Genomic DNA, 26,834 nt, shown 5'->3' on the forward strand with positions numbered 1-26,834 from the left:
GATTAAAAAAATTATTTTAAAAAAAATAACTAGTCAACTGTTTTTAAAGAAGCTACAAAATTTAAGACTCCCATGGAAGACAAGAGTGGGTCTAATAAGATATATTTATTTAATTATATGAAAAAAAAAAAAACTCTAGTAAATAAATTGAATTCTTATAAAAATAAATGATCTATACAAAAAAAAATATTTATCAAAAGGAGAAAAGTTACAAAATTCAACTCTTAAATAACTCAATGCTAAGTGATAAAATTTAAAAAAAAAACAAATAACCCATGTCCATTTTTGAGATAGCATGCCAAACCTCGTGACACAAGTTGGGAGGTTTGAAGTTAGAACAACTTTATAAAAAATAAATCAAAAAAATTATGATGTTTAATTTCAAATAATTTAAACATTGAACAAAAAAAAATCAGCAAACTCAAGCAAGTTTGCCAAGCCTTGTAAGCTAAATCATCATACAAACAAGATAACCTAATAGAAGACAAAACAAAAATATTACAAGGCTTAATTCTCGTGTTAAAGGACAAAACCAAAAAAAAATGAACTCTTTAAAAAACAACCCAAAAAATCCCTATAAATATATATTATTTACAGTTAGCCACGCCTACAAAACACTATTCATTTGAATAGTGTTTTGTGTTTTTGTTTTTCAATTTTTCCTTTCAATAACTCATTCTTCTTCTTCTTCTTTATTCTTTCAATTTAATCCTTTAATGTTAGATTGTTTTGGGAATTGTACTTCATAAATTTATTTTTATTTTTTTCTGTCGAGTTATATACCAGTCTCATTAATCAATTTTAGGCTATTTTTTCTAATTGATTTTTTTTCGATTTTATTCTTCAATATTAAGGTGGTTGGAAATTTGGCTTTCTAATTTATTTTTTTTGCTTTCTATGGGGTTATCCCGATTTCATGACCCGAGTTGCAGATTTGGTATATTAACCCGGGTAGTTTTTTGTCCTTTTTTAATTATTTTTTTTAATTTCATCCTTCAATATCAGATTGATTAGAAATTGGCTTTCATAACTTATTTTTTGTAGAGTTATCATGGCCTCATGACCTGAATAACAGATTTGAACGATTCAATATGTTGCAATCTTAATATTTTAAAAATTAACATTTAATATGTTGTTTTATCAATATTTAAAAAATATATTATCTAACATGCATCGTATTTTTAGTGCATAATTTTATTTTATTTTGTTGAAAAACATGTTGGCAATGTTTGTATTTTTTTTATATTAAAAAAAAAAATTATCCTACAAAGCGAGCCAATGATGTATTCTATGTGCTAGTAGATGCAAAGAATCCTGGAAGTAGAAGTAGATGACAAGAAATGCAATGCACCTAAAGTAGTTTATAAGTGAATTTCCTTCGTGTTGCCAGAATAGAAGCAGAAAGAGTTGCAAGAAGCTAAACAAATGAAAAGTCACAGTTCGTTCCAAGTTTCTGCCATTTCTGAAAGGCCTGCCACAGATTTCTTACCGGTCAGCTATGTGTAAATTTGCTTATCAGGATCAAGCTGCTAAAACATTCAAGTCAAGATACACAAGAATCTCTTCAGATTCTTTATGTATATTTCTTCTACAATTTGATCAAAATGAGCATCTCCCAGGCTCTTTCGCGAGGAGATCGGTGCTGTCTTCTGTGAAGACACGCAGACAGCAGAATCCTTTTTGGATGATAAGTCAACAGATGAATGCTGCTGGAAAAAATCCAATTCCTTCAACCACCATCACTTTCTGTATAGCCTAATCAACTCCTTTTCAGCTTTAAGGTGTGGTCCATCTCAAATTTACAATCAGCCTTGCTAGAACAGTGTTCAAAGCATTACCTTTTGACATAATTTACAGAATTTCCTTTTGATGTATTCCTAACATGCTTCCCAAAGACACTAGAATGAACTGACAGCATTCACAATGATTGGATTTTTAATAAAATGATACAATGCTCCCTATTCTTATCAATGTAAAGGAGCTCCCTGATTGTAAAATGTCAAATGGGTAAAAATTATATGAATAGATATTGCTCGCAGAATCTTGGACCCCTTTTCTGATAGAATGAGAAAGCTTGCAGCTCTGAAGTTTTAAAGAGGAATGAGGACATGAAACCTTTATCACACTCCTCTCCTGCCCCTCACACTCCCCTGCACCTCTTGTGCTCATACATTATTCCGCAGCTAACATTCAAGAGGAATGAGGACATGAAACCAACTGTACCTCCTTGTTGATGTGGATGCGTAGAGATTGAGAGCCAGTGCTCTTGTTCTTAGCCGTAAATCCGATAGCTTTTTCATCGAAAATCCGAATCTTCTTTACTTCTGTAAAAGTACTGCTGCAACAGATTATTTACTAATGGAAGCTTATTGAGTACTGGATTAATTAATATGCTGATTAGAACAATTGTTGGGAGAAAAGTCCTAGTTTTTTAGTTCAAACCCACTAGTAATTTGCTGGTTTTCTTTCCATCTGGCTCATGGGATCCAGAATGTTTTGTTTCTTTTTTCTGCTTGTGGCCTTTTTGAACACACCATCTTAAATGCTAGCTCACTTTACAAATGTGTAATTCATATAAATTAATAATTACATAATGATACAAGAAAATAGGATTAATCATGGTAACGTTAGCTTTGATTATTGTTTCGAGATAGAAAAAACATATTATCTTGTTTTTCTTGTTTTGAAAAGACATAAATTCACTGACGAAACACGACCTCAAAGATACAGCAAGTAAATCGAACATAGGAAGACTAACATTTGAGCAATTGAAGACCAACCAACTAGCAGAAACATAATCAATCAAATCGGGAAGGGAAACAAAATGGAAACAACTCAAAGAAATATGGCAGAAGGGGAAACTCTCATAAGGGCAAGATGTGAAAGAGATGGAACATACAGGTTAGGCTTTGAAGGAGGATTATGAAGAAATGATCCAAGGCAATCAAGTTTGACTCCAGCTTCCCTGAGCTTAGATTGAGCAATGTCTCTAAGCATAATTTCTTCAGCCAAGTCTTTGTTCTTTATTCTGCTGTCGATGTTCTCCACCAATTTTGTCGCCTCTTGTGCTTCTCTCATCCATGCAGCCATATATAGAAAGTGCCCATGATTCATCATCTCTATCTCTCTCCTACACAACACCCCCCCTCTTCTCTAGGCAATAAACATCATATAAACTATTCTCTCAAAGTGCAAGAACAAAGCAAGAAAACGAGCCATAAATTACACAGCAGTCAATCTAGCTAACAATGCTACCTATCCCTCTCTCAAAGAACAAAACTATGAATTAACAAGACAAAAAAAATGGTTCCTAGCTAGAGAAAAACAGCAGCAATCTAGCTACCAGTGCTACCTTCATAGTCATTGCCAATGTGGCATTGTTAATGGAGACAAACAGGAGCAAACAGGCTCACAGTATATGCAATACTTCAATAGTATATAGCATAATCCAGTCACATCTGACCCTTATAATTTATTCATTGATTTTGATAATGCAAAAGGGTGGGGCTAATTCTCATTAAAATTATGTATCATATACTAAAATTTCCTTCTTTTATGACAAATCTATTATACAAACAACCAAGGTTGCGTTTATTTATAGAATATTTTCTAGGAAACGCATTTACTAACTAAGAATAAATACTATTTTATTTAAAAATGAAAATAAGGGTCTTATTTGGTTCATTCAATGTTTTATATTCATTCCTTTTTAATATTTTCAGTTTATGCCAAACTAGGCCTTTATTTTCTGTATTCTGTTCTTAATATATAACAGTAGTGGGTAATTAAATCCAAACTCCTGTCCTGTGAAATCAACTGGGAAAAGCTTGACCCATCCATGGATCTAGCCAGGAAATGTGGCCAAGACGACAGGTCAAAAAGGGACCCCAGTAATTGAGTTTAAAAGATCAAAAGATGGCCATTGCAATGCCAAATTGCCAATCTCTAGGTTATTTTTTCTTTCAGAAAGCACACCCGTCAAGCAAGAAAAGCATCATCATCAGCGGCAGCCTTGTTGCTTAAGTTCCATTAGACAAGGAGATTAGGCTAGCATGTTTGTGGTTCAAAATGGACCCGATCGAGACTATCGAATCCGTGGACACCCATTAACATCCTTATCCATGGTTTCAACCTCAGCAGGAAAGGGAACAAAAAGATGGAAGATATGATAGACCCTCAACAAAAAGTAGCAAGCGAGCAACAAAGGCAAAAGGTTCACAGAGCACCTTGCCCTTCGTTACTCCTTTTCTTTCCCATTGTCTCGCATGGATGTCTCTTCTGCCATTCTAACCTTTATTGTGTCCTCACCTCCACCTGCCTGCCTCCCTCCCTCAACTACCCACTGCCTCCTACGTATATATGCATGTATTTCTTCCTGTTCATGTCATCTGTGCTCCATCCATGTCTACAAACTTTACGAAGTAATAATATCATGGCCTTTTAGATTGTCAATTTTGCTTGTAACTTAGGCTAAAAGATGCTAGAGATGGGGCCTAGCTAGCTGGGACAGATTGGCTAGATATATAACTCCAAAGTGGAGATTACACGTAAAGCATAATCGATGCAAGATTTGCTCAATGATGGGTGTAAGAATCCATAAAGTAGTTGAATAGTTCATCAAATTATTTTCTTCCAACGTTAATTAGTTGGTCCAACCAAGGCGCCATTGTTATATAGACTTTACCCTAAAAAGTGTAGAAACATTATGTTGATAATGGGGGGGCAATTGTACCTATATATGTTTAAAGTAGGAGCACATGATGGGCTTGACGAGGAGGTGAGGTTCTTTCTTGCTTGTTTATTTGTTGAGACCTAGAGCCAAGCATACAGCAAATCTTATGTGGATTAATCCTCTCCTCTTCATGCTTGCCTATGTATGCACGTAGGATCCTGGATTGTGACTAGCTTCATCATCAATGGCGAGGAATTTTGGGTGAAAAACAAATTGTTGGATTGAGCTTTTTATGTTTGTTATTGTGGTGTAATATGCTTTTTAAAAGTGATTTTTTATTAAAAATTTAGGTGGAAAAAAAAAATAAATGTTGTATCGAGATATTGTGGCGTATAGTATATTAAGAAAGTGTTTTTTTTCTTGAAAATATATTAAAAATAATTTTTTTATGTTTTTTTTTAATTTTAATATCAACACATTAAAGTTATCAAAAAACACTAAAAAAATATCAATTTAATATTTTTTTTCAAATCATATATATTTTTAAAATTTACCAAAACGTAGTTTCCAATGCAAAAATAAATTATCAATTTTTCATTATTCATTTTGAAACTTTATTGCAATTTTAGGTAAGATATTATCATTTATATCTAGAGTAGATACAATATGAAATGGATGTATCAATGGCCTTGGTTATGTTTTTTCTTAAATAAAAAGGAATATTTATTTATTTTTTTAAAATATATTGGATTTTTTTTTAGACCATGATCTGTTTAGAATTTTTTTTCCTGTATAGAGATAAACTAAATCATTGAATAAACTTTCAAATATTGAGATTATCACGAATAATTTGTGTTAATTTTTATAATTAAATAAATATTTTAAACTAATTTTTGTATATCTTAAAATAAAATAAAAAATCATAAAGATTTTACAATTAAATCCCAGAAAATGAATGGGCCGAATTGGGTGCGGTGCACTTGAACACCACGTCTCCATCGGTTCATAAAGCGATAGCAAACAAAGTCAATAGCACAATTTTGATCTTGTGTTTGTCCTTTTTAGTCATTTACATGCTCTCCCTGCTTATGGCCCCACACCCTCCATTTTTCTAAGGCAAAAGAATAATTTACGGTAAAAAAGTTGATTAACTTCATATGCATTGGCATTTGGTGACTATTTTGTGTAAATTTTGAATTTATTTATTTAAAATATCCGATAATAAAAATAAATTTTAATAAATAAAATAATTTTAATATATTTTTAAGTAAAAAATAATTTAAAATACAAAATCTACTACACTTTTGAATAAACCCTTAAACTCAAATTAATTTCGCGAATCAATTCGTTATCTGAAAGTCTTAAATTAAACTATATAAAAATTGATTCAATCAGAATTGATTAAATTTGATTTTTTGATAAAGAAAATTTCAAATTATATCATTTTATTTTTAAAAATAAAAAATCTCAAATTAAAATTATTTTAAAATCATCAAATCAACTCATTTAACCTATAATCCAGCCTTGTCAATAACTTTGCGCCAAGGTTAATTTATAATTTTTTTTTAATGAAGAATATATATATAATAAGATGTATTCAACCCATGCAAATGAAATGTTGAAGTAGGTGTCCAACTTTTCCAACCCATCAATTTTCAAACTATGATAATTAGTCCAATTGAATGCCTGCTCTTTCCGGTGGCTTGAAATTTCTAATTTTTGTAGACCATTAAGGAGGCACCATGGAAGGAGACAACCAAAAAAAAACAAAAAATTCCTTGCCGACCTTAGGGATATATGATTTTTACGAGGCCAGATTTAAATTATTATACCAAAAATACTAAAATGCGTAGGATTTTAACTGTAAAGTCGCTACTGTTTATCCATATACAAAATAGCGGGGATGGCACTATGTATTTTTTTAGAATTCATTTTGATCCTTAAAGTTTTATTTTATATGATTTGATCTTAATTGAAGACCAATTGTTGTAATTTCTTAGTCAATGGTGAAATTGAAAGAAGAAAGACTGAAATGAAAAAAGACATCAAATATGGATGATGTGCCAGAAGTTTCGGGAAAGATACACTTTGATCCTCGAACTTTAAAAATAACACAAACTATATAATTTTGATGCCTTAATATTTTTTATATTTAAATTTGGTACAAAAATTTATTTTTATTATTTCATAGTTCCTGGTTAAGAGATAGGAGAGAGGTATCCATCAATTTAAATAAAGAATTCATTAAAAACATGATAGTTAGATCCCATTTGTTAATTGATCATAAAAAAAAAAAAGAGTAAAATTATTGGGTTATTGATTCAACTCACTCGCAAGTCAGTGAGTCAATTATTTTTTATTAAAATTATTTTATTTTATTTTATTAAAAGTTTTTTTATGTTAACTCGGTTTAATTAGGTCAATTAGATTTTATCAAATTAATATCTTTTTTAATTTAATTTAAAATTAAATTCATGTCGGGTTTCAAATCATAAATTTTTCGAGTCAACTTACAGAATCAGGCCAGACTTAATAAATATAATTAAAAATAAAATCAAAAATGGAATAAAGGACCATATATTTGGCAAATATTTAGCCAACCTTTTCTCACAATCACAAAAAAAAAAAAAAAAAAAAAAAAAAAAAAAGGCAAAGAGAAATCACGCCCGTTCTTTATAATCAAATCGAATCCGCCTACAGATTACCAACTCATACAGATTCCAGGACAGGAAACATACAGAACCCATTAACAGAGAAAATAGAGAGAGAGAGAGATCTAGTGAGATACATGATGAGGCTGGCATGCCAATTATGAGTGGGCACCTAACAAAAGAAATCAAGTTTTTCTGGTCAAGTCACTTCTGGCTTGTAAGATCCCACTGTTTCAACAACATTAACATGCTGACCACATCCTGCATTGTCCATCCTTTGTATTCTCACTGTCTTGTTGGTCCTCGAACATTATTTTTGCTCATCAACTTTCTTAGAATTAAATCTCAAGGTGACCATGCCAATTTGTGTGAGTTTCATCAACAAAATCTGCAGGTGTCCATTATGAAATTCAAGATCTAACAGCATGGATTAAAAAGAGAGAGAAGAATGGTTTTGTGAGATCTTTATTTCCCCACGAACTGTGGGTGTTTTATAAAGAAAACTCAATTAAATGTGACATCGTGCTTGCATTAACTTTGTAAGAAGTTGGAACCCTCGTTAAAGAACCGTTTCTCTCCTAAAAAAATGTTTCTTGGCCTCTCAATCTCTTCCTTAAAAATCCTTAATTACATGCAGAAATTGAAGCCTAAAGATTTCTTCATATTTAAAGTCCCTTCCATGAAACTGAAGCTTTCAACTCAGTCCTCGTTTACATGCGGACATGTCAGGTTAAAAGGGAAGGTCGAGAGAGAGAGGGGGGATTGAAAGACACATCCATTCATAGAGAGAAAAAGAAAAGACAGATGCTCTTTTTTTTTTTTTTAATTTTCTCAATGTAGAGTACTATTCAAAGACCAGCCTTTCCAGCAATACACAGTTGCTTTTTCAGTAAAGTTTCCCTTTTTTTGTTCCCTTGGTTATTTCAGCTGTCACTTTCTTGAGGTATACATGTTTGTTTATCTGGTATTCCTTTTTATTTATTGTAATAAAAATTTCAAATATTTTTCATTTTGATTATAAATTGTTAGAGATGGCATTGACAGTGAAATAAGTCTACTTTCTGTCTGCTTCTCTCGTTAGTTACTTTATTACCAGAACTCACCAACATTCCTCGTTTTTGTCTTCAGTTTAGATGTGCTAGCAGTTTCTCTGGCTTTCTTTAAGCTTTTTTCTTTAATGGCTTCCTGCAGAAATGCATCAAACCAGACCTTGCCCAGATCAAAATCAAGTCTTGATTAGGTGTTTTTGAAGCATTTCTGATACGGTTTTTGAGGTAAGAGCCTCTTCTTTTGTCAACTTGTGGTTTTGTATTTTTATTTTCTGTTTCTGAGTTTTTATGTGTTGTGTTCATTTTAGCTGCGAAATTCTGGAGCAAGTGTTTGCGAGAAGTCCTAGAGAGAGTTTTGGAGTAGTAAAGTTCTGTTCTTTGGTGCTAAAATGAGAGATTTCCCATCTTGTTTCGGTGAAAATGGGGTACAAATAGCTGATTCTTCGTCTTCAAATACTAGTAAAAATGCACAGAATTTGGTTACCTGTGTGTATCAATGTCGAATTCGAGGCCGATCTTGCTTGATCACTATAACGTGGAGTAAGAATTTGATGGGTCAAGGCCTGAGTGTAGGGATTGATGATTCTGCAAATCAGTGTTTATGCAAGGTTGATATTAAACCGTGGTTGTTCTCAAAAAGAAAAGGGTCTAAGAGCTTAGAAGCATATTCTTGTAAAATTGACATATACTGGGACCTTTCATCGGCTAAATTTGGATCTGGGCCTGAACCATTTGAGGGCTTTTATGTTGCTGTTGTTGTGGATAGGCAAATGGTTCTCATTCTCGGGGATATGAGAAAAGAAGCTTTCAAGAAAACTGGTGCCACTCCTATTCCTTCCAATGCTGTTTTTGTTGCTAAGAGAGAGCATGTCTTTGGAAAGAAAGTGTTCTGTACCAAGGCTCGGTTTTGTGACAATGGTCAAATCCATGATCTCGTGATTGAATGCGACACAATTGGTGTCAGTGATCCGTGTCTTTTGGTTCGTGTGGACTGCAAGACCGTGATGCAGGTGAAGCGACTCCGATGGAAGTTCCGGGGGAACCACACCATTTTGGTTGACGGGCTAGCAATTGAAGTGTTCTGGGATGTACATAATTGGCTCTTTGGTGCATCAGTTGGAAATGCTGTTTTTATGTTCAAGACCTGCACGTCAGCCGAGAAGTTATGGTCTAGCCAACCACTTTCAGATCCAAATGTGTTGCCGTGGTCCTTCTCCCAGAGATTTCTGGATTCCAAATCACAAAATCTTGGTTTTTCATTGATTTTGTATGCTTGGAAGCATGAATAGAGAGACTCAGAAATCTTCTTTGAGTGCTAACAAAAACATTAGTGAGTTGTGATATTTATTAATCATGTGATTGGTTACACTTAATTTTATTAAACAGATCCATTTGTTTTTTACTTCGCCTTTTTTTTCAGTTGACAATTTCAGCTATTGAATGGATCAGATAGAATTGTGTTTTCAGTTACCTGTGCATCCTTCATGATGTATTTCTCATATCCATTTTTATGTTTCCTATTAGAAATCCAATATCAAGGAAATATTTATCTTCAATGTAGCCTTTTTTGTGGCCTGAATTTGTTAGACCACATGCAGCTTTTAGCGTATCCTGCTGCGGTGACTTTTCTCGTTGAATTCCTCGTCATGAATTCGTGGTATAGAATATCTGAACTGCATGTGCTCCCTCTTCCAAAAGTTGTTCCAGGCGATGCCAAAATTATATCTGGGTGACTTACCATTAGCTGGAATCGATCTCCATGTGATGCAGGTGTCGTGGTTATTTCATCTAACTCGGGGAGTCAAAGTACAAGGTTAGTTTATGTTTGGTAAGTTTGTTGTTCATGTCAGTTGGCTTGTTTTCTAGAACGCAAAGAGGACACTGTGCTACAAGGTAGGGGAGTTTTAACTCGAGTCATTCTGTTTCTTAATCCCTGCTTTTAAGGGTAGCGAAGCAGACCATTGGCTATGGAGCACTAATGGGATCAGACACTTTTTTTCATGCACAGTACAGTCGTGGTGGTTGCTGTTTAAAGTTGATCCTTTCCTGCCTGTGCTTGAGTCTATAGTCGTGTTTGCTAGTGAAACCTCAAGTGAAACAGCGTAAATTGATGATCATACGAGTGGGTTAGTAGTTTGTACTGAATCAAATGCCTACTTTTGATGGAAACACAGCTTATTCATTCTATATAATTTTGCTTGGAATTTTTATTATGAGCATAGAACATCTAATTGCAATCGTCAAAAGCTCAAAACTTGCGTGGGCTGGCCAGAGAAATCCGTTGTGAATCTTCTGAACGACTATTCTACCTATGGCAGTGGATAGTGGTCGGAAAGTGACAGGGATAAGTTTTGGGCTCCTCCACATAGCTCGCTAGATTGGACTCAAGTGTCTGCAAGACCACTTATCTTCTCTAACAGATCAGCTATGCATCCCCCTGCACCGGGACTGACAGCTCATTCCCCTTCTGGGTGGACCTGTCGCTCGGCCCCCCTCCTTAGTGAACCGGCCACATGTCTCCCCGGGCTGACTTCACATCCCTCTATGGTGGACTAGCCGAGCATTTCCCCAGACTGACCTTGCTTCCCTTTCAACGGACTGGTCAGATGTCCCTCCGAACTGAATTTGCTTCCCCCTCAATGGATTGGCCAAGCATTCCCCAGACTAACTTTACATCCCCTTCGGTGGACTGGCCATGCACCCCGTTCAAGGCTTATATCCTAGGTGTACTACCCTTGTTCCACTCGCCACCAACTGTAGAGACAAAACATACATGCATTAAATGCTCATGCATCCTTCTTCCATAATGGAGTTCACAAAATGATGTTATCGCATGCCTATACTCAAAGGATGATCTTCGTCATGTTATACTTTTTATTCAATAGTGAACTGCTAACTTATCTCTATGCAAGTTTGTGTGACTCGTGAATATAAAAACATCCATGAGCCATTCGGTACCTAATGGGTTTTAATCTCGGAGCAGGCTTTAATCTTGGAGCTTATATTCTCTACTTCAACCTCATATCATCTCTTTCATCTTCTCTGCGAGCACACACAACACTATCTTTGAAACTTCATTCTTCTTACAACAGTGTTAATTTAAGCATCCGACGGTCTTTAAGCCTAATAGAAAACTTGTTTTGCAGGTGTTCCAACAATTTTAATCTCCCAATCCAATTCATCAGCATTGAAAAGACTCAAATCTAGTGAGGTTTTTCGGGAACCTCGTCAGAAAGGCCTACTCAAGGTAAAGGAGGGTAATTGTTGAACTTAAAGAGTATTAGAATTCTTTGCTTGAAAATTCGAATTCCAGACTCCGTTGAAATTAATTGTGCTACTCCTTTATTCATCTGTATCGATTTGCATGCAGGGACAAAACTTCAGCAGATAACTTTCAAGTTTGGCCACAGGACAGTGAGAAACACTGTCGTTGGATGGGAGGGACTCGTAATTTTCTTTCGGGTTTGGTTTTCTATGAATGCCCTGTTTGAGCATATGGAGTTACTGACTTTTAACTTCTCGTGTGGAGCTTCTATTCTTCCCAGTTTGGGGCTCCTATGAACATAATTAGCTGCACCATTCCTGTCATCTTTTTTATTGAATTGCAGGCTTTTGTATCTTTGGTTGGTTGGTAGGGCAACTGTGTTTTCGTTCTTTGCACCTTGATTATTATGTTTACTGTTTCAATGGTGCTCCAGTTCCCTTCCTTTCTCTTTCACAGCTGGTTCTTAACCACTGGGGAGACAAAATAACATGCGTCTCTCTCCATCTTGCTCAACTGTCTTCTGTGCTCTTTCCTGTTTAAAGGACGAAGAACAGTTATAATTGCTTGTGTCAAAGACTTGCAGGAGGTTATTGCTCTGCAGGATTTCAGCGGAGTATATCAGAGCTTAATCACTCCAACATTCTTTCTTGTATGTATTCACCTTAGTTAGGTGATGCAATGGATGTGTGGTGATCTTTTGAAAATTCGTTCCATCTTGCGACATGCTACAGGTGACCTTTCGACACGTTGAAGCATTTCTCTGTTTGGTTTTAGATCTATAACATGTAAGATGTGAAGTATGATGGGAGTCATATCACTAAATTGTTCAGAGTTTTGTCATTATATTGTGTTCTGTGGTGGTGGTTGTGCCATCCGAAGTTAGTTGTGTTTCAGAAATTATTTACGATAAAACAAATAAAGAGTTGACTTAGACATGAAAATAGTGTTTTTAAAATCTTTTATTTATATTATATAAAAATAATATCTTCAGATACAACTAATTTCTCTAAATATCTAAAGAAATGAGAAGAGAAAAAAAAATACATTTTTTTTTCAGTATAACAAATTAATTTTATTAATATATTAAATATCAAATGCTATCTTTTGATATTATAAACACTTAAAAAATCCCTCTACATTTATTTTCTGTTTGCTTGATTGTGAAGCTGATATGCAGAATCTAGAACGCAATTTCATCACAAGTTCAAGACTGCGAATTGCCTGGAATCTCACCTAGAAGCTCATGTTAGTCCGGTTCAGGTGACTCTGGTTGCAAGGCATGCTCGTATACTTAATGATTCAAGCCTCTAGCTATTCTTCATGTCCAGTCTCAATTTAAGTTTCTAGCTGGCATGTTTAGACATTGCAGGCATGAAAGCTTGCTGTAATTCTCTTCACTTCATCCTTGGGGGATTGAAATTTTGAAAGCTCAGGTTGTAAACTGAAATCTTGCATGGCGTGATTCTTCGTTCGATGCCTCATTGGATATACATGACAAGAGTATATGCTTGGTTACAGCCTACAACATCAAACACAGCTTGAGCTGGTCCTGTGTTCAGATATGTACCTAACATAAATCCAACCTCTTTAATTTTCTGCTCCAGAACAAAACAGTGCAGATACATGAGCATGTGAACAGAGGTCAAGCTTGTGATGATTCCTGTCTGTCAGGCCATTCCAATTGTGTCAAGACAAAAAAGAAAGTCTTATTCCAATTATGATACATTTATTTGCTTTGCTGGAAATTGATTTTCTTAAAAAAATAATTTTCATGCAAAGTAAATTTTTAAAAAATAAATTATTTTTTAATATTTGATATTGTTGTAGAAAATTAATTGAGAAATGTTTTTCAGTATGGAAAAAGTGAATTGAAAAATAATTTATTAATGTTTTTATTTTTTTAATTTTGTTAAAATAATGAAGGCTAAATCTAACAAATAAAAATGTTGAAGGAATATGGAGTTAAAAAAAATCTAATTCAATAAATTATTTCAAATAAAATAAATTAAAATTAAAATAATGAAGGAAAATCTGACAGATAAAAGAGTTGAAAAATGATGAAATTAAAAAAAAATATGATTTCATAAATTATTTCAAATAAAATAAATAGCAATGAAAAGAATGAAAATCAAATCTAATAGATAAAAAATTTAAATTAAAAAAACGATAAAAAAAACAAATAACAATAAAAAAAAATAAGAATCAAAGTTGATATACAAATCAAATTTTAAAAGACAAAATTAAAAAAAAAATCAAAACAAAATATATAACGGTCAAAAATTAAGAACCGAATTTAATATAACAAATAAATAAAAGAATAATTGTGAATTTTTTATAATTTTGTAAAAATATTTTCTGCTAAAAATTAAAAAAATTAAACTTTTTTTTTTACCAAAAAGTATTTTGCATTTATGAACTTTTTTAAAAGGTAAAGAAACAGATTAAGAAGTGATTTGAAGGAGCATGTATGAAACAAACCGGCCTGAGTCCTAGTCTAGAGCTAGATTTTTGTCTGGATTTAAGGTTACATCTTGTGAATAGACTGACATGATCTTTTCAACCTATTCAAAAGCTTTTATCTACCGTCCAAGTTAAATTACCCAGAAAATCTAGCTTTTAATTTTGCCTGCGGATTTACTCTCTCGTGATTTGCCTTTTAATTTGAATTTCGATTTTAAAAGAAATCAATTCAAAATTAATTTGATTTTAATAAATAAATCTGTGATTAAAATTTAAATTGATTTTAAAAAAATCAAAATAATATTATTTTAGTTTTCTGTAAAAAAAAAAACGAAATTATGATTGGTTAAGTAAATACTAAATAGTGTTATTAGACACACGGTCTAGGTTAAGCTTTATATTTGTTGTCCGAATCCTCACAGAATCCAAGAAGCCCCAGTCATTTACCTGCACGACAAAAAGTAGCCTGTCCTTGACTCGACTGTCATTAGTGTTTTTTTGTTTTTTAATAAATCTTAGAGTTCAAACCAATCTTTTATGAAAATATAAAATAAATCCAATAAAAAATCTATTTATTTAACTGGTGATTCGGGTTGGATTTTCTTTTTCAACCAAAAAACGGTGAATTTTTAGGGTTTTTTTATCTTTTTTTTCATAAACAATTAAATCAAAAAAATTGTGTAAATAATTTATGTTAATAAATAAATAAAAATCGTCGACGATAACTAAATACATGTCTAAAAAGGTTAAGAGACGAATATAGATGGAGATAATTAATCTCGTAACATGATTCATTTATATGATTGTGTTCAATGACTTTGTTTATTAAAATTAATTTTTTATCTAATCATGTGATAGTAGAAATAAACACACATATAAGATGATTGAATAAAATCAAAGAGAATAAATTATTATTAAAAATAACTATTTTTTATTTTTCAAAATAAAGTTCAATTATATAATATATATAAAAAAATTATCTTGTTCGGTCCAATCTTATATGCGCTAGCCTAAAACCTTTTCCTTGCTGGTTACTAACTCGTATCAAAGTTCACTGTATAAACACTAAAACAAAAATGTTTAATTTTTTCAATATGAAATTAGAAGTCCATTAGTATATATATTTTATATTCATAAGAAGAAAGTTGTGTTTTTTCAATGTGGAATAAAAAAATTTTTTGTTCAAATACTTCAACTTAAAAATAATAAGATAAAATCTTTTCAATTTAGGATAAAAAATATTTTGAAATAATCTTTTAAACCTCAATTTTTACAACATGTATAACTTACATCTACATAGATTATTTATTAACTTTTTTTACGTGGAATATTAAAACCTTAAGAATTTTATTTTTATTTTTTCAACGTGACCCAAGACCTAGCCCCTGACTAAGTCTAATAACCATGCTTTTAATGGCTCGTATGACCCACTCTGATCATCATTGGTGATCTTTTCTAGTGCCGTTAGGTTCGTTTCATCGAGATCTTCTTTATAATACAAATGGTATCGTCATCAAAGTTTTCGTATGTTTTCATAGTCTTTTTTCTTTCTTTCATTGGCTTTTTTTTCTCTCCTTTATCATCATTGTTATGTTGTATAGGTGATTTAATAATCCAAGAGAGTCATATATAACACATGCAACTCACCAAACTATGTTACTTTTCTAGATATTTTTTAATCATGTTATTTTTTTATTTTTGTAACTAGGCTAAGGTGGAAAAAAAAACCTTTGCAACTGCATCCCCCACAATGCTTACATGCTACAGGACATAGGTTAGCTTGGCAAATCAATTTAGTGATCTATCAACTTGATTTGGTCAAGTGAGTTTTCTCGGTGACTTGCTAATCTTAGGTTTGAATCGGTTCGGATTGATACAGAAACTATTTTAAAAAAAAAAACAATATCACTCTAGATATTTCTTCCAAATCAAAAAAGAAGCTATTTTAGAGATTTTTTTTTAAATTCAAAATTTGGGTTGTTCACCTGACGTGTGATTCAAGTCTTATGATGAATAGACTCTCAAATTGAGTCATAATTGTTCTTTATTTATCAATTTTTTATAATAATTGAAAATTCTTTCTTTTGAAAAACATTGAATTTTCAATTTAAAATTATCAGAATCCAATGAACTAGGATCAAGCATATTATGATCCAAATCATATTATAATTGAAATAAAAAACAAATATAGAACTCAAGACAATCTATAATGAATCCTAAATTTAATCATATTGCATGGGACATGCATCATATTAAAAAAAAAACGAAGGAGAAAACATTGTGCACTTAGAAACAATTTATCGTGGATGAGAATAGTATTTTCTCATTCCTGGCCTTAAAAAAACCTCTTAGTCGTTTAGGGGTAAAATATTCTTTGCACTGTGATAATTATGGTGTTCTAAAATTGATTGGGGGCAAGACGGGCATTTTGCATTTTAATTGTACAATAAATTTTCATAACTACCCTTAAAAGAAATAGATTTTTAGCTTTTACCGGGGATTACTTTTGTATTTTTTATAGAAACAATGCACGGTAAAATAACCTATCTACCATTGAAATGAAAAAAAAAAAAAACTCACGATGGGGGGTCTTTTTGTAATTTTAAATTTTGTTGCCAATAAAAAGATCTCGGTGCCTTTAATGTCAAATAATTTAACCATTGGGTTAAAGGGTATTTTCTATCATTTTTTTGCTGATTTATTTTGGGCTGGGTCATTTAAGCATTTTAATAAATAAAAAGGAATTGAAAAAAATACATTGACGTGTGTTGCGCATGCGTCAGTCGCTCCGTTGTCTTAGGACGGTGTATACAGCTAATTTCAGAGGCTAAAATTGTCGTTCTGAGATTGCTTTTGATGCATCTTGACGTGTTCCTTATGAAAAATGTGGTGCCTGCATGGATGAGCTTGCCAGTTTGTCATCGGCAGCCATTTTGTTTTTCTTCTTCTTTATTTCCTCTCTCTTTCTCGATCTTTATGCATGCCCTATAATTTTTCAAATCAACCATTAAACTTTTTTTTTCCTTTTGATTTAGTCCATGTTTTTTTGTCATTATTTGCTTTATTTAAAATAATTTATGAAATTAAAATTTTATCCTCGTTTAATTTTTCAATGTCAGATTTGATACATAGTTTTTTAATTGTTATTTATAGAATATGAGATAATTTTTTGTTTTGATTTTTTTTTCTAATTTTACCCTCCATTATTGTTTTTTTCATATTAGATTTCATCCTTGCTCTTTTAGTTGTTGTTGTTTTTTTTTCTTTGCAAAGTTTTTTTAAAATTAATATTTTTTACTCGATTTCGTCCTTTAACTTTTAATTTTTTTGAATTTTAGTTTTTTAGAATCTCACAAGTTGCAAATTTTGAAAATTAACCTAGCTTTAGGGGGTTCACTCGGGATTTATTTGTTTTGTTTAATATTTTCTGAAGCTAATGTTTTTTTTTTGGTTCTATCTTTCAGTAATTATTTAATTGGAGATTGAATTTTATATTTTCTAACTTTTTGTGTTTTTTGTTTTACCATTTATTTTTTTGTACAGTTCATCTATTATCATTACTTATAATTTAAATTAAATTATTATATTACCCGATCTTATTGGATTTAGTCAAATTAATAACTCGATCATCATTTCTTCTTGTTTTTCTGTTTTTTTTGTAAGTATTACCGTTATCTAAACATCCATGATATACATTAAAAAAAAAAATTGATTGGCCCGAGCGTAGTGTGTACAAGTGTAGTAATATTTAAAATGGATAAAAAGGTTACTGGCAAGCAGACAAACAAAATGGGTTTTAGGGTTGTGGCCCAAAATTTAATCAAAACATACAAAATCTGCTTTCTTCCCGCCTTCGCGCCCCTCTTAACCTTTTCTCTCTTCATTTCTTCTCTCTTCAGACAGACATACCCGAACAACGATAAGAAACGTTTTGGAGAGAGAAAGGAGGTGGGTGTTTTCAGCTTCGTAACTGAGGATCTTTTAGAGGTAGAAGAGAAGTGTATTGAAGTTCTAATGGAGCTAAACACACCCAATAAGAACCAAATCCCCGCTACCAACCCTCTCTCTCAATTTGAGGTCTGCTTTCTCTAACCCTCTTTAATTTTTCATTTCTTTTTTGTATTACATGCTTAATTCTATGTGAGTTTTTATTTTTTGGTATTTTGGGTGTTTCTTCTTTCTCAGAGCGAGGGTAGAATCATGGGTTGTGGTTTTTTTTTTTGTGTGTTTTTCTCTAGGCTTTAGCTGGGTTTTGGGTTGTTTTGCTTAAAAATTGAGATTTTGGTTGCTTTTTTGCTGTTCCTGAGGTTTGCATGGTGCTTTATGTTTGTGTCTGCGTATACTTGTGTGAATTGAATTTTTGTGGGTTTGGGTCCTTCATTGTTTTTTTTTCACTGTTAATGTAATTGGGTTTTTGGAGTTTTTGTTTATATATGTTAACTTGAAGGATATTGGTATTATTTTTTACCAATTTATGAGAATGGAGATCGCAATTTTGGGTTCCAGCTGAATTATAAGAAGAAGATAAGTTGGAAAAGAAAAATGAAAGATTTACCCTTTGCATATTTTTTCCACGGTTTGGTCAGTATGCAAATTTTACGATTCTAGCTTTTGTCTTTTTGATTAGTTGGAAATTGTAATTTCCTTTTCTTGTCTTAGCTCTTGATCATTCGTCAATAGCCGGGTGTTAAGGCTGCTACTTAAGTAATCATTTGGTAACCTTGCAGGATTCTCCTGTGTTTAATTACATCAACAATCTCTCACCAATTGAGTTAGTCAAGTCCATGCACAATGGTCAAGCGTTCAACTTTCCGTCCTTTGCATCTCCTCTTTCTGTATTTGCTTCACCTCAGCTTAGTTCCCAAAGTGATGCTAGATCATTTATGAGAAGGTAAAATTGATTGTCTGGCTTTGTTCAACCGAATCAGGATCAAACAAATATCAATTGTTGTTGAAAACACGAGTTTAACTTAGTGTTGTGTCTTATGTTAGGGATCAATTCTCAGAGCCTTCAAAACCTGAGCTCCTTCAAAGTAAAGATGAAAATGACACAAGTATAGGGGTTTTTGAGGCTGCTCAATTGACTGGTTTGAGTGTTGAACAGTCAGAATGCTCCACTCCTGCAAATTCAAGTAAAGGGGTTATTACTAAGCTGCCTGGTGAGCACATGGAATTAGCAATTGAGGAGCCAGACACTTTGAAATATTATTGTGCTAGCCCAGATGATAACATTATCATGGTGCCTCTCAAAGCAATTATTGAGCCTCAGATGGCAGGCGATCCAAATGAGAGATATTGTTCGCGTAAAAGTGAAAAAGACTTGCGTAAAATTGGCCAAACTGGGCAGAATGAAGATGAAGCAGGATGTGATTGGGTGGCTCTGATTTCCGATGTAGCTGATATCTTGACCTTGGAGCCATCCATTGATGAGGAATCAGCTGAGAAGCAGAAAATGGTGGATCCTGGGACCATATCTTTTATCTCAAATGTCCTACAGGCCCCACAGGACAACAGCGATGATTCAGAGACTTCCTATTATGCAGGTTCTTCCCAGCAAAGGGAAATTGGAGAGCCAGGAATTCAGCCAGTAGAATCTGGGGAACAGAATGAAGCACATCAGACACCATCTGTATTCTCTGGAACTTTACCAGATAAACCAATAGTCAATGATGCGGCTGCAAAAGTGGATATCAGGGGGAAAAGCTACCAGTCCAGCAGCAAGGTAAAAACTTAAGAATTAAGACTATTTGCATACACCTATGTTCTGATGGTTGTTGCCCGGTATTAAGTAAACATCTTCTACTGGTCTGTTCTGTGAGTAACCTAGAAATTGACTGACATAACTGAGTAATCATTTTGTTCACTTCCTGAAAGCCTTTCATTCTTAAACTATGTATCAGTTATCTTGATAATGCGCATGAGTGCATCCATACTTTTCAAATCACCTAGGGTCCTAGACTCTCAACCTCAATGTACTCTTGGTATAATGTCACTCTCACAAATATCACCAACCTTGGCTTATCATCATTCAATTGTACTGCATAAGATCACAGTCTTTATGGCAGTGTTGCCATTAATTGTTAGAGGCAAGTAGGATGCTACATGCAGCATTGCTGTGTCTACATTTGGAGTGGACACCATACGCAAACCTTACTATTTTATTTTTGTTTATTGAGAATTGCGAACTTTTCTGATTTGGTGATAAATAAGTCATAATACATATATAGGCATTGGTGCTGATGATTTTTCTGAGAATTTCAAATTCTCCTTGGTTTGTTTTCCCTAACCTGCAAAATATATTATTGTAATTAACAAGCTAATTGTTAGAGGATTCTTATTGCAGCTGGAAGTTTGTCTATTATGTCATATAAAATGTTCATGGAAAGTTGTGCCAATCAATATGTGTTCAGTAAGAAGTTTGTGGCTCTGGTATAACTGGTAGAATCAAACAAAAGGCTTTTCATGCCCGCTGAACGTTGACACAGATGACTGATTTGATCATGTACAGCAGGATCACATGAAAGATAGAAAATGCATATGTGCTGCAGATAGTGTTAGTCAGAAAATTTCCCCTTTTTGTTTTCACTGGTTCACTGGAATAGCATCATGAGCTCTTCCATACAGGATTGACATTTAGTATAAAATTTAAGCAATTAAGAGTAAATTAAAAATGGAAATCCTAGAAGGTATGTGCAGATTTAAAGATGAATTAGGCCAAGGTGCAAGTGTATTCCTAGGTACAGAGTCAAAGGTGCTTAAGTTTACTTGCTCGCTAACCAAAGCTTCAACAAACACTCATATAGTTCTGCTGATATTTGTAGAAGGACCCAAAGTTGACCTTATTATGTAAAAGCGACAATTGGTTGTGTTATTTAATCATGCTGATGTCAGCAGCGAAAGTAGATTTTCTGTTCTATTATTAACTGTAGTTACATGGAATCCAATATTCCATGATACCACAGACTAATAAATGCTTCATTCGGTTAATTATTAAAACAAGGTTTTTGACCATCTTTATCAGCAGCATAAAATACGAAGGAGGTGCCTGGTTTTTGAGATGGGAGCTCATAAAAAGAAATTAGCATTTGAATCTAGTAGCTCAACCTCATCACAATCAGATCACATGGGTGCAAGCATAGAAAAGCATGCAACTCCGAGGACAGATAAGGGAAAAACATTGTCTGCATTACCTGGAAGGGGTATTGGTTTGCACTTGAATGCTCTTACAGCTACAAGCAGTGGTAATGCTGTCAAGATTGAGACTCTAGCTTCTGGAAAGCAAGAAATAAGCCAGCCTCCTTCCCCTGCTGCACACATGGCATCTGGTTTAGATCCTGTTAGTAAATCCTTAGCTCTGATTACTGTGGAAACAGATTTTGTTCCTTTTGATAACGAAGATAAGGTTATGGAAAATGTTCCTCAGACATCGATGGTTGTGACTGAAGACTTTGGCATAAGCAGTCCCAAAATGAAGAGGTACATGTAGGAGTCAATACATTTCAATCTCTGTAATCAAATTCCCCAGCCAAAAATTTTGAATTGTTTAAATTTCAGGCAAAAATTCGAATATCTTGGAGCATCATCATGCAAGCGCTGCAATTGTAAGAGATCAAAATGCCTAAAGCTGTAAGTTCAGTTCAGTAGTTTATGTGTGCGATTCTTGGAGGACCTAACTACTCAAAATTCATCATCTTAATTCTTTCATCTGCTTTAGCATGATAAATTCTATAATTGCAATAAATATGAATGAAACTAGACAGAATCTGAGGGCTGGTTAATCTCTTTGATTCCAATGCTCAATGATTGTAAATTGGCCTTGAAAAACAGGGTTTCAGAATCTTGATGACAGTGGATTAAATCAGTATGTCTTTACTTTCCATCTCCTAAACATGCTTAACTGCTCACTTTCTAGACGGTGTAAAACAGATATCAAGTCACACAAGGAATTGAGTCAGTTACATTTTTATATTGTGGTTATCGTATTTTTACAAGATTGTGTTATTTGGTACAGTTATTGCGAATGCTTTGCTGCTGGTCTCTACTGTATTGAGCCTTGTTCGTGTCTAGAGTGTTCTAACAATCCTGCTCATGAAGATACTGTTCTGGAAACTCGCAGACAGATTGAGTCTCGCAACCCTCTTGCATTTGCTCCCAAAGTGATTAGAAACTCGGATTCTGTTTCTGAATTTGGGGTAGGAAATTCTCCTAAACTACATTGTTATTAGATGATAAATTTTGCTGACATCATAGTGATCACATCTAATGCTCAATTTTGCTAGAGCATTGTTTCATTTGTGAGTTAAAAAACCACAATGATGCAAAGCTTTGCAAAAATTCATGAAGAGGATTGCATGTTCAAGGTTGTGGTGCCATTGCAAATGGTCATGATGTATTTTGCCTTCGAACCAGCGTGCACTCAATTTTTGTTCATGCAGGAGGAGACTAATAAAACTCCAGCTTCAGCCAGGCATAAAAGAGGATGCAACTGTAAAAAGTCAAGTTGCCTAAAGAAATACTGCGAATGCTTTCAGGTTAATATTGCAAATGCTTCCTGATTTACCAGTTGTCCCTTTCTACTTGCAATGTTTGTAATCCCATCTAACATGGAGAAAACGTTACTTGTGTATAAAGGGTGGTGTTGGTTGCTCTTCCTACTGTAGATGTGAAGGATGTAAAAACACCTTTGGTTGCAAGAATGGTAAGTGGTATCATATTCTCCAAGCTCCCATACAGGTCCTAGCAATTGAATTAACCTATTCAAAGTTAGATATCTTACTTTACAAAATTATCTCATCTATGGCAGTCTTTGGAAACTGCTCATGCTTTCTCTAATAAAAGGGTTAATAATTTTATTTGTTTTAATTATTTTGAACTAATCATAGGAGTGGAAGAAAATGACCTCAAATGGGGGGAATCTAAAATCCACGAGAACACATCAAACCTGAATTTACTTGATATAATTGAAAAGGGTGAAGATCATCCAGATCTTATGGTACCTTCTAAAGATTCCAGGTATGATACATTAACCTACTATTGGTTCAGCATAGCATTTGTATTGATCATGTTATCTGTTTTAAAGATTTAAGGTTTATACATATTTAGGTCTCCAGTTCATCCACAAATCCCCATCAGTGGGCAGCTCTCAGGATCTTCCCTTTGCGATGTTGGTCCATCAACTAAAATGCGCCCTATCCAGAGATTTAGAACAAATTTTTTCTATCACCAGCCTAAATATGAGAAGCATCTTCAGGTAATTCCAGAAGATGAAACTCCTGAGATTCTGAACAGAAATTGCTTGCCTACAAGTGGAGTTAAGTCAGTCTCTCCAAACTCCAAAAGGGTTTCACCTCCTCATCATGGTTTTGGGCCATCAACTACTTGGAGGAGGGGTAGAAAGTTGATTCTGAGATCTGTCTCTCCATCCCCATCTCTCAACCCACCATGTGAGCAATGAACTTCAACCTCTCCTATGACATGCTGTCTTGTGATGCAAAGGCATGCTGTTTACTTGTTTGAGTTTCAGCTATTAATCAAGTTTCTCATTGTATAATAGTACAATAAGAATTCGCTTCCCCATAATGCTAGCCCCTGTAGAACTTATTCCATGAAAATCTATGCCGTGTCTATAATAGATGTGTTTACAAGATGAAAGCCGTGCCTGTAGCATAACTATACATTTGTATAAATTGGTCGTTAAAATTATTAGTTTTCATTTGTTTGTATTCTGTTCTTGGTCAGAAGTTAGAATTGCTACCTTTTTATTCCCTCTTGCTTCCATGTGAACTACACAGTTCAGGAACTCGAGGACAAACGAACATATCAGGAATCAACTGCAGCAGATATTTCAAATTACACGATGAGTCCCAGCTAATCATAATCAATTTATTAAGATGTTTCATTACAGCAGATATTATGTGAAAACTTTTGTTATGGACATGCTTGTAGTTTTTTAACCAAAGGTCAACTAAGAAAAAAAATATTTCTTCTCCGCCTAGTGAAAGAGGACACGATGCTTTTCATGCAAGCTCAACCACACCTGTTGAAGAGAAGGATTTGGAGGTACGTGATAATGAAAAAGCTAAAAGTAGAGAGTAGGAGACGTGAATGGAGAGGCTACAGGATTTGCTAGTTACGAAGCCATGGATGGCTCAGTAGAATTGAAGACCTTGGGATGTTGAGGATCAAGATCAAGAGGACGATATAATGAGGACTGTCCCACCATTCGTCTCTCTGCAGCTGAAAAAAAGAGACTTCGTCAAAAGTGGGAACTAACCTAACCATAAAATTACTGGGGGAAAATAGGGTACAAGTTCCTTTTGGCTAGCCTTCTTCGGTCGTTGAAGTTGAGGAGGGTGACATGCTTGTTAATTTGGTCAATGACTTTTACTCGGCCAATTATTTTACTTGGGATGATCATAGAACAGTGCCTTTTGGAGGCCTATGGAAGGTTTCAGATCATATCCTGACTTTTCGTCAACAACATCCCGAATTTGATCACGATAAGGCCATTATTATTGAAAAGGCAGAGTTGTGTGGGTTCAAATTCGTCGGCTTCATTTAGAGTACTATGATGAAGGCCTTATTGACAGAAACGGTAATCAGAATGGCAGGACCGTGAGAATTGATGATTCTACTTCAGAGGGTTCCCAAGCATCCTTGGCTCGTATTAGTGCAGAGGAAGGCTTTTCACACCCTACCAAACCACCAGATTAGTGTGCTTATCAGGGACAATCACAAGCAAGAGAGGTGGATTCTTCTGAAGGAATGATAGAGGATTCAGTCTCTTGTAAAAGCTACTTAGTTTGGTGAGTTAGAGGGTATGGTTGATGCTACGATGCACGACTCTTCGTTCTTGCTGCGATTTCTCTCCATCTATTTTTGTTTGTGGATATTATACTGGAACACAAGAGGGGCTGCTAGTTTCGATTTTAGTGCTCTCACTAAAATAATAAGGGTTATTATGCTGTTTATTGCACAGCCAAAGATCAGTGGTAGTGTTGCTGACAAAGTGGTTGAAAAGTTGGCTATGGCTTTTGTGAATTCTAAGTGGAGGAATCGTTTTGCTGATGCAGCAGTGCCGTATTTACCAAGGCTTAAGTCTGATCACCATCCAATCTGTCTAGTCAGTGCTCAGTGGGGAACTGGTGCAGTGTCTCTGTCAAAACAGCAGAGATAGATAGTCTTCAGAAGTCCCAATACATGTCCCTTGACATTCATCTTCATCACAAAAGCACGAGACAGTGAGATTAATCTGAAGTGGTAATTTTCAAAATCAAAGGCAAGCTATTCGACAACTCAGATCGAAACTATCCATGGCTTCTAAGAAGACCATATCCAATCTTTAGAGTTATTGCGAAATGGGACAGCTTCAATTCTTCTCCAGGTGCCAACCCCAAGTGAGCATACCTCTGCTTGCAGCTCACGAGAAGAAATGGTCTAAACTTTAACAGCCTTAGACTGGTTAGACTTGGAGCTAAATCCAAGCCCGCATCAGTTCATGTCTGAATACTTTTTGGAACACTTGCATACATTAAGCAAGCCAGAATGAATTGACCAACTTGAAAGCATCAAATTCAATATCCACTTCCACAGTTAACACAGCAGTCTCATTAAAATACCCAGGTTTTCCATGAAGTAAAACCCAACAGAGGTTGTTATAATTCCTGACGATAACACACAAAATAAAATAATTAAAAAAAATTAATGTTGAAGCTCGGTTGGATCATGTCCACGCGGTTAGCCATGTCCCAATTGAGCTACCCTTCTTTCTCTTACCTCTTCTCTTTCTTTTATCCCTTCATCTTTCTTCTCTTGATTAGGCTAAACTGAACTCCATAAAACTTGATCGGATCAAGGCCCAATCAATCTCAAGTTTTGGTTTTGCCTAGTTAGCTCATTTAATTTACTTTTCATGAATGGTAATATACATGATACTGTTTATAAATAATATTTTTTTACTTGTATTTTTCTAGATATTTTTCAAATATTTTTTAAAATTATTTACTCTGGTTTTGAAAAAAAAATATTGATTTTGATCTTAATAACATTATACAAAGATCACATTCAACGAGAGAGAACATATTGATCTCTTCTACACAAAAAGACATATATTTCATCATTTTAAACTTTCCTGTACTTTTCACTTGATGAAACAAACTTGAATATTAATTTAAGCATCAAAGTATATCTTGTTCAACAAGGAATTTATTTTGCAGGATCAATACATGTCCAAAACTCATCAGAAAATCCATTTTTTTTAAGAAAAAGTTTTTACAAAACTTCATCCCCTGACAAGGATAAGGTAGCTTGCTTCTCCTATAGAGAGGTAAAGTTGGGCAAAATCAGGGTGTAGGAGAATATTTCTCCATGGCTTACAAACATACCTGCGGTGGTGTAGAAGATAGTGATTGGGAGGTTACAGGAGATCAAAGAGAAGATGTGCTGTGGAAGCTGTGATATGTAGCACCTCCTGGAACGACTTTTCACCTTCTTCTGCATTGAATCATTGAATGAGAGTTCCCTGAGCCTGTCTTTTTAAGATAGTTGCGGTGGATGAATCTCATTTGCTTTTGTTTCAATGGCTTTTTGGGATATGATCATTATTATGAGGACACTTATCTTGCATTCTATTAGAATTACTGACTATTCACATACGTGTATCTAATACATTTTGTATAAACAGGTTATTTGAATCTATTTGAGATTAAAATGAGGGAAATTATCTTATAAAATACATA

At 34.0% G+C, this 26,834-nt stretch overlaps 2 protein-coding genes and 2 long non-coding RNA genes across 9 annotated transcripts; 3 read left to right on the plus strand and 1 right to left on the minus strand.

Moving 5' to 3' along the window:
- Positions 1 to 1,724: 1,724 nt before the first annotated feature.
- On the minus strand, positions 1,725 to 3,537 carry LOC18098944 (uncharacterized). The gene is made up of 2 exons (XR_002981643.2): positions 2,900 to 3,537; positions 1,725 to 2,335 (listed from the first exon to the last, which is right to left on the minus strand). It is a non-coding gene; the product is annotated as an uncharacterized LOC18098944 (long non-coding RNA).
- A 4,554-nt stretch (positions 3,538 to 8,091) lies between these two features.
- LOC18098945 (uncharacterized) lies at positions 8,092 to 9,838 on the plus strand. Of its 2 annotated transcripts, none has more exons than XM_006382707.3 (3): positions 8,092 to 8,266; positions 8,515 to 8,597; positions 8,681 to 9,838. In XM_006382707.3, the coding sequence occupies exon 3, from the start codon at positions 8,762 to 8,764 to the stop codon at positions 9,659 to 9,661; it is 900 nt and encodes a 299-aa protein (XP_006382769.1). In that variant the 5' UTR covers positions 8,092 to 8,266; positions 8,515 to 8,597; positions 8,681 to 8,761; the 3' UTR covers positions 9,662 to 9,838. The 2 variants fall into 2 exon arrangements, with proteins under 2 accessions (XP_006382769.1, XP_052308644.1); XM_052452684.1 differs by lacking the exon at positions 8,092 to 8,266 and adding an exon at positions 8,381 to 8,399.
- A 666-nt stretch (positions 9,839 to 10,504) lies between these two features.
- Positions 10,505 to 13,118, plus strand: LOC127905287 (uncharacterized). Of its 2 annotated transcripts, XR_008059140.1 has the most exons (4): positions 10,505 to 11,096; positions 11,519 to 11,619; positions 11,743 to 12,368; positions 12,804 to 13,118. It is a non-coding gene; the product is annotated as an uncharacterized LOC127905287 (long non-coding RNA). The 2 variants fall into 2 exon arrangements; XR_008059139.1 differs by lacking the exon at positions 10,505 to 11,096 and having other exon boundaries at positions 11,111 to 11,619.
- A 4,755-nt stretch (positions 13,119 to 17,873) lies between these two features.
- On the plus strand, positions 17,874 to 23,819 carry LOC18098947 (protein tesmin/TSO1-like CXC 2). 4 transcript variants are annotated; one of them, XM_024600585.2, is made up of 11 exons: positions 17,874 to 18,174; positions 18,825 to 18,988; positions 19,090 to 19,819; positions 21,116 to 21,433; positions 21,521 to 21,573; positions 21,652 to 21,723; positions 22,109 to 22,289; positions 22,533 to 22,628; positions 22,729 to 22,795; positions 22,980 to 23,109; positions 23,200 to 23,819. In XM_024600585.2, exons 1-11 carry the CDS (start codon positions 17,887 to 17,889, stop codon positions 23,549 to 23,551), a joined length of 2,451 nt encoding a protein of 816 aa, XP_024456353.2. In that variant the 5' UTR covers positions 17,874 to 17,886; the 3' UTR covers positions 23,552 to 23,819. The 4 variants fall into 4 exon arrangements, with proteins under 4 accessions (XP_024456353.2, XP_024456351.2, XP_024456352.2 ...); XM_024600583.2 differs by having other exon boundaries at positions 21,116 to 21,573; XM_024600584.2 differs by having other exon boundaries at positions 21,119 to 21,573.
- The last annotated feature ends 3,015 nt before the right edge of the window (positions 23,820 to 26,834 follow it).

This window comes from Populus trichocarpa, chromosome 5 (assembly GCF_000002775.5).
Source record: "Populus trichocarpa isolate Nisqually-1 chromosome 5, P.trichocarpa_v4.1, whole genome shotgun sequence".
NCBI lineage: Eukaryota > Viridiplantae > Streptophyta > Magnoliopsida > Malpighiales > Salicaceae > Populus > Populus trichocarpa.

Excerpts from the sequence above, each read along its gene's own strand:
- LOC18098945 (XM_006382707.3), top strand. The coding sequence starts at position 8,762 with ATGAGAGATTTCCCATCTTGTTTCGGTGAAAATGGGGTACAAATAGCT.
- LOC18098947 (XM_024600583.2), top strand. The coding sequence starts at position 17,887 with ATGGGTTTTAGGGTTGTGGCCCAAAATTTAATCAAAACATACAAAATC. Across the intron at positions 18,989-19,089 it reads GCTAGATCATTTATGAGAAG|GGATCAATTCTCAGAGCCTT; the intron begins GTAAAATTGATT and ends GTCTTATGTTAG. Across the intron at positions 22,629-22,728 it reads AATACTGCGAATGCTTTCAG|GGTGGTGTTGGTTGCTCTTC; the intron begins GTTAATATTGCA and ends TTGTGTATAAAG.